This window comes from Nestor notabilis, unplaced genomic scaffold (genome assembly GCF_000696875.1).
Source record: "Nestor notabilis isolate BGI_N333 unplaced genomic scaffold, ASM69687v1 scaffold4473, whole genome shotgun sequence".
NCBI classification, from domain to species: Eukaryota; Metazoa; Chordata; class Aves; order Psittaciformes; family Psittacidae; genus Nestor; species Nestor notabilis.
Window position 1 is genome coordinate 663 of NW_009923215.1, and position 5,942 is coordinate 6,604.

The following is a 5,942-nucleotide window of genomic DNA, read 5'->3' on the forward strand; positions in this document are numbered from 1 at the left end:
ATATTTTCTTAAAATGAAGGCTATAACTTCTGGGATGCTATAAGAAATAAGAAAACAAAACCATTCATTCAGTCTCATTTGGAACTTTAAGTGAGCTCCATAGCTGAGATGTCAGAAATGGAAGGCTATCTAAACCTAGCGTGCAGTAATGATTATACAGCCAGATTTGAAACTAAACAGTGGGCTTGTGTTTTTATTTTCATTTGGACAAATATATTCCGTATTTACTGTGGCTTGAGGTGAATCTGTTATTTTAATAGCATCCAACTAACAATATTAACAAGCATCAGCCACTGACTTTTTTTTTTTTAATTGTGAGAATTTCACAAGAAAAGGAGAGTTCATGAAGTTTCATTTCAGAACTGCTTCTGTGGTGCTTTTATTCCTGTCTATATCTTCTGAATTGTTTTCAATATACTGCAGGTGACACTTGGAGCTTTTGGCCAAGAGGAAGAAGTTATTTCTAATCCCTTATCCCCAGGAGTGATTAAGAAAATCATCTATGAAAAATGTCATTTACAAGATGAAAGAGAAGCTGTAGTTCAGACACATTGGCTGGATCATCTCCAATTCACCTGAACTTTTCAGTGGCATGCTGAAGATACGGATTGGGTCAGTGAAGTATCTATTGTTGATCTTAGTGCTAGTATTGCAGGGGAAGATACCTACTTTAACAGAGACTGCTGCGACACTGCAAAAATGATATACATAAGATGATGCAGCGAAACTTGCATACTTCAATTTTACATTGCTTTAAATTAGTGTGCCAAAACCAGGTACACAACTAAGCTCTAGTCTGCTGTTCAAGAGCTTGATGTGGAGGGGGGCAGTCCTTGGAGTAACCCATTTGAAGCTTTCCTGCAGGTAACACAGTGAACTGCAGGGTTTTTTAGAGCTTGATCCGTATCATGTCAGGGCTTTAAAACCAAAAACAGGACAGCAGGGTTAGATGCATTCTGTACAGCAAATGAGCAGTGGTCACCTTGTCCTGCCAGCAGCAGAATGTTCTGCCCAGCTCTGCTAGTGGCCAAGGAGGCATGACCAGCTGGCTGACCGGACTGTGTGTAAGCTCTGCCATACACACAGTGACACTCGATTAGCAATGCAGTAGGTTGACTGGGTTCTGGTTTATATTGCAACTGGCCTCATAGGCATATCCGAAGTAATAAAGTATGTACTCAAGTGTATTAGTGGTGCTCCTGAGACAAGTTGCTTAATTTCCTACCTGGCAGCAGACACTGGGTGCTATCCAGAGTTTCCCAGTTGCAGAGCGGATACAAAGTCTGCCCACAGTTTGCTCTCTGTCCATGGGCAGCAAGGCAATCTCTACAGAAATCTTTTTATTCTGTACTAGGTACAGGTGTGATGTGCATGCTTAAGGCTGGTAATTAGCAAATATTTCATTAGTGGTAAACATGTGATCTCAACATAGTGTCCTAGGAGCACAATGGATTACACAAAACCAAATGTTGGTTCATCCTTTACAGTGCCCCACGGGTAATGCAAAGGCACACTCAGTGCGCTGCTGCCTGCCCACCTATCAGGCAGGTTAGAGGGACATGGCCAGAGAGTAGGGGTGTACTGTATTGTCAGGGAGGGAGGAACTGAGAGCTAGAGAGGATAGTAAAAGCTTTTACTGTCAGACTTTCAGGACCTGAGGAGGGAAGAAAGGAGGGAAAAAGGCAGGCTAGGATTAAGGCTCCTACATGAGGCCTTTAAAAGCTTTTTGGTCAGTTGAGCAGTCACCTGAGTCACGTAGGTTTGGGGCAAATTAGTAAAGGGTAGAGACTACATAAATGTGATTATCTAGGAAGGATGCAGCATGAATTTGATTCCCTTCTGAAACCACACAATTATCCTCCAGATCAACATATGCTTCTAGTTGCATTCTCTGGTTTCTAGTAAGTGCTCACCTCACAATACAGACTTGTCTAAATCAGTCTTAGAAGTCTGGCAACCATGAGCAACAAATCCCTTGGTAACTCTTTAAAGGTATTTAAACTTTCTTTTCAGAGTTTCAGCACAATCATCTGCCTAAAAAGATAGTTGGTTCTTTTAGACTGTTTGTAATAATAGCCTCCTGCAGTTTGAATGTACTTACCATTACAGCTTTTCCTGAAATATTTTAAGGCACCAAGGGATGCTTCTGATTGATAGTCAGTGAACCTACCTGGTATGTGGTGTAATTAAGACATAGTTCAAGAGCAGTTCTCTACACAAAAATGCTTTACTGCCATGGTAAAAGAAAAATCTGATTTGTCCTATAAGGTTGCTAAAAATGTCTTTTTTTTCTTCCAAAAACCCCCAAGCAACCCTGCCCAGCTGCAAAGTATCCCAATTATAGATACATACAACACTTCTTGACTGTTCATTAGCTACATAGTTGTCCAATTCTTTATTAAATAGGTTAGGCTAAGCTATACATAGCTCAGGAATCACAAACCTGAACCAAGTTTAAAACATCATTTACCTACTGGATTGTTCTATTTAGTTCTTTGATAAGGTGACCTACAGGTACTCTGTGCTGGAGTGTTATCATGTTCCATGGTATCTGCATTTACTTTGCTATCCAGAAATTGGTTATTTTTTCACATTTAGGAAGAGACATACATTTGAATAAGCACTTATTTGAAGAGGCCAGGTGCTACTGGCTGAGATTTACAGAATTAGTATGCATGTTTAAGTAAGTGTTCCATCTTCTGGATTTTTTCATAGAGAAAATACAGCCTTTCAGCACTGGCGGTAGATACCAGCAGTCTTTTTTCTAGCACACAAGATTCATGTTTCCACTTCAGCAGTGCATTCCAGTTACCATAAAACCAAATTTGAATCACCTGTATTACATTTATCTACATCTATCCTTTTGCACTTACATACTTCTTCTGTACCCTTTACAGACCCATGTTACTCCTCTTTCATCCACTTCCTCATTCTTTGTAGCTAATCCCTTTTGCAAGTTTTTTCTTTCTGTCTTCCAAGGTTGGTGCTACAGATTCCACTTCCTTTATTTTGGTGTAATCACCCACTCCAGTGAGCAAAATTAACCTTCTCAAACAGAAACTCAATTCCAGTTCGATAATAATTTGATGTAGTGTCTTGTTACTGACTTGTTTTCAGGATTTCATACTGAAATAGATCAAGTGCCTGACAGCCCTATTAGTACAGAAAACTTGAACCAACTGACTTTTACCCACCTCTTACAAATGAAGAGTTTGGTAGCAGGTCCACTTGACTTTGCTATGTTTTGTAGGCCACTGCAAAGAGAAAACACCAGTGAATGACTTCCACACAGAAAATCTGAGTCATCAGTGAAAAAAGAACCAGTTCCTAAGCCAGTTTTGTTTGTTAATCTTAGCAACAAGAGCAGGACACTATTCACCCACTAAAATAAAAGTTCTGTGTTCTGGATAATGTAAAATGCTCATGCTGTCTAATTATCTCTTGTATCTTGCACCTTCAATGGTCCTAGAAACCTCAAATTGAAAGCAATATTGAATCAGTTGGCCTGACATCTCAGAATTCTGTGAGTTCCGTGAATCCTAAGAATCCTTCAGAAAAGACTGTGACTCGACTTACATAATCAAAAACATTCTGTACCTTGTAGGCTAAATAAATGCCCATGGAATGTGGCTATACTGATGACAAGGTAATGCTCTTAGGAGTATTCTGCATTTTCTGATAAAGACAGCAAGGCTCTCTCATGTAATACTGACTTGATCAGATGTTACACGATGGCTTGTTCAAAGAAAAAACAGTGAAGTTTCTTTTCCCTTTTCTTAGAAATACCTGCTTGAACTGAAGCAGTGTAGGTGGTAAGAGACTGAGCTCCATGCTTGAGTTACCTTGCTTCAGATGTAGCTATACATTATTTCATCATTGATGTTAGAGGGTCTAGTGCTGTTTCTGTAGTAATACGTAGAATAAAATTCAGCATTTTCCTTCAGTAATTTGCAAAGTTCTGCCTCTCTGATACCTAAGGCTGAGAAATCTTCAGTGGTGCCATATTTTTATTTAATCAAATCTTTTCAAAAGGGAGTAGCAAAACAAGGAAAAGTATAGTAGGTTGCAAGAAGGAATTTCAAAGGCTAAAACCATAAAAAAGCCCCGAAGTCTTTTTAAATGTTAAATAATTTAAATTTAATGTGGGTTTTGTGCTGTGGGGTTTTTTTTTAACTCATCAGCAAAATGCATACACTGTCAGAGCATCATTTTGAGTAGGATTTTAACATCAAAAGGCAGGTAAATGCTTGTCTTGATGAACATGGGACGTAAGAGAATATGTGGTCCAATATATCCTCCCTCTGAAAAGATGCATCACAACCCACTTCTTAAAATTAATGCATTACTCCTTTCAGTTTGTACCATATTGCAAACAAACACGAAATCTGAGTAAATTCCACAATACAGTAAGAGTAGTAGAGTATTTGTTTGATACTTTATGTCTGTCCTGGCAGGCACATAGCGAGATCATATGGAATTCTTATGAGCTATTTTATTAGACTAATTTTTCATCTTTGGAAATTTCATATTTAATTAATAAATGTATTCTTTGCTTTACTTTAGATGGATTATCCATGCTATGAAGTATGAATTGAAAATCCGGGCTGGGGATATGCCAGCTAAGGACTTATACCAGATGTCCCCTAGTGAAGTGAAGCAGCTTCTGCTGGATATTCTTCAACCACAGCAGCAGGGGAGGTAATGACGTGTGGGTGTGTGGTACCTGTTTTCACTGTTTAAGTAATTTTCATTTCTCATCTACTTTGTATACATCTGAAATCACCAGGTATCTGCAATCTTATACTTATTTAAGGAAAGACAGCAAAAATGCACCTTTTCCTTCTTTCACCTGTGTCCAGGTACTACAATTGTTTCCTTTATATTGCATCTTCCCTTTTCACCTTTCTTTGTGGAAGGAGACTGGCATCTGCTTAAACAAGTAATCTTACTGACAAGTAATTTTATTCTGAACTTATCAGATTCTAGCAATATCTACCAGATTTGTATCCAGCAATACAAAGAGAGAAAAACTAAAAAACCCAAAAATACTAGTGCTGAATTTCATTTGAGCTAGGCTAGACTACAAAAGTTCTGCAGAACAACAAATTTAACAAAATCGATCAGGGTATTTTCCTTTTTTTTTTTCCCTCTCTTTTTGAACAGCCTAACAGAACCAAGTCTTTGAATACAGAAAGCCATGTTGCCAAGCAGTAACTTAAATGTAGTTAAAAAAAATTAAAAAAAAAAATAAATAAATAAATAAAAAAAAGCCCCCACATCCAAACATATCCACAGTGGTACATAATACTAGTTTGTTGATTCCTGTGCTGCAACTATCCAAATATGTAGATGTAGAAATTTCCAACCTTTCCTGCATGTGGTCTTTCAGAAGTACTTGTTCCCTTCTGTATAAAAGCTGTGTGTGACCAGAGGAGACATGGAACTTTTTTAGAAAAAATAACTTTTGCAGGAATATTAAACTAAGACACAGAAGTATTAGTTGCTTTTCACCAGGGCTATGCTTCCTAGAGGAAGCTCAGTGCTGTCAACATATAAAATAGATTTTCTGATTAAAACCAGCTAAGGACAGTGACTTTTAGGAAAACTTCTCTCAAATACATGCTGTACTGCTACATAGGACTTAATTCTGTACTGTGGATCTACCAAAGTTCCATTGCTGGTGTCTCAGACATTTTGGCTACATTGCTGTAGTAATACTGAAAAAGAAGAATACAAAAATTACATTTCAGACTTCATGGTTGGAAGTTAAAAAAAAAGAAAAAAGTAAGTATACTTCTGAAGGCAAACAAAATTTGAAATTTATGGAGAATGTTACTCAGTGTGTCCAAAGATTAAGAAAACCATTCTGTCGAATTTTCCAAATTTACAGTCCCTTGTTTTTTACACACCATCATAAAAAAAACTACTTTCAGCAATCCTGC

The 5,942-nt window shown here is 37.8% G+C and overlaps 1 protein-coding gene across 1 annotated transcript in view; it reads left to right on the forward strand.

The window, feature by feature from the left end:
- The first annotated feature begins 420 nt into the window (after window positions 1-420).
- LOC104403782 (phosphorylase b kinase regulatory subunit beta-like) overlaps window positions 421-5,942 on the forward strand; it is a 10,513-nt gene continuing 4,991 nt past the window's right edge. The window contains exons 1-2 of the mRNA XM_010012027.1: window positions 421-612; window positions 4,564-4,698. Coding sequence (XP_010010329.1) covers window positions 593-612; window positions 4,564-4,698 — 155 coding nt within the window. The 5' untranslated portion in view covers window positions 421-592. The remainder of the gene's footprint in view (window positions 613-4,563; window positions 4,699-5,942) is intronic.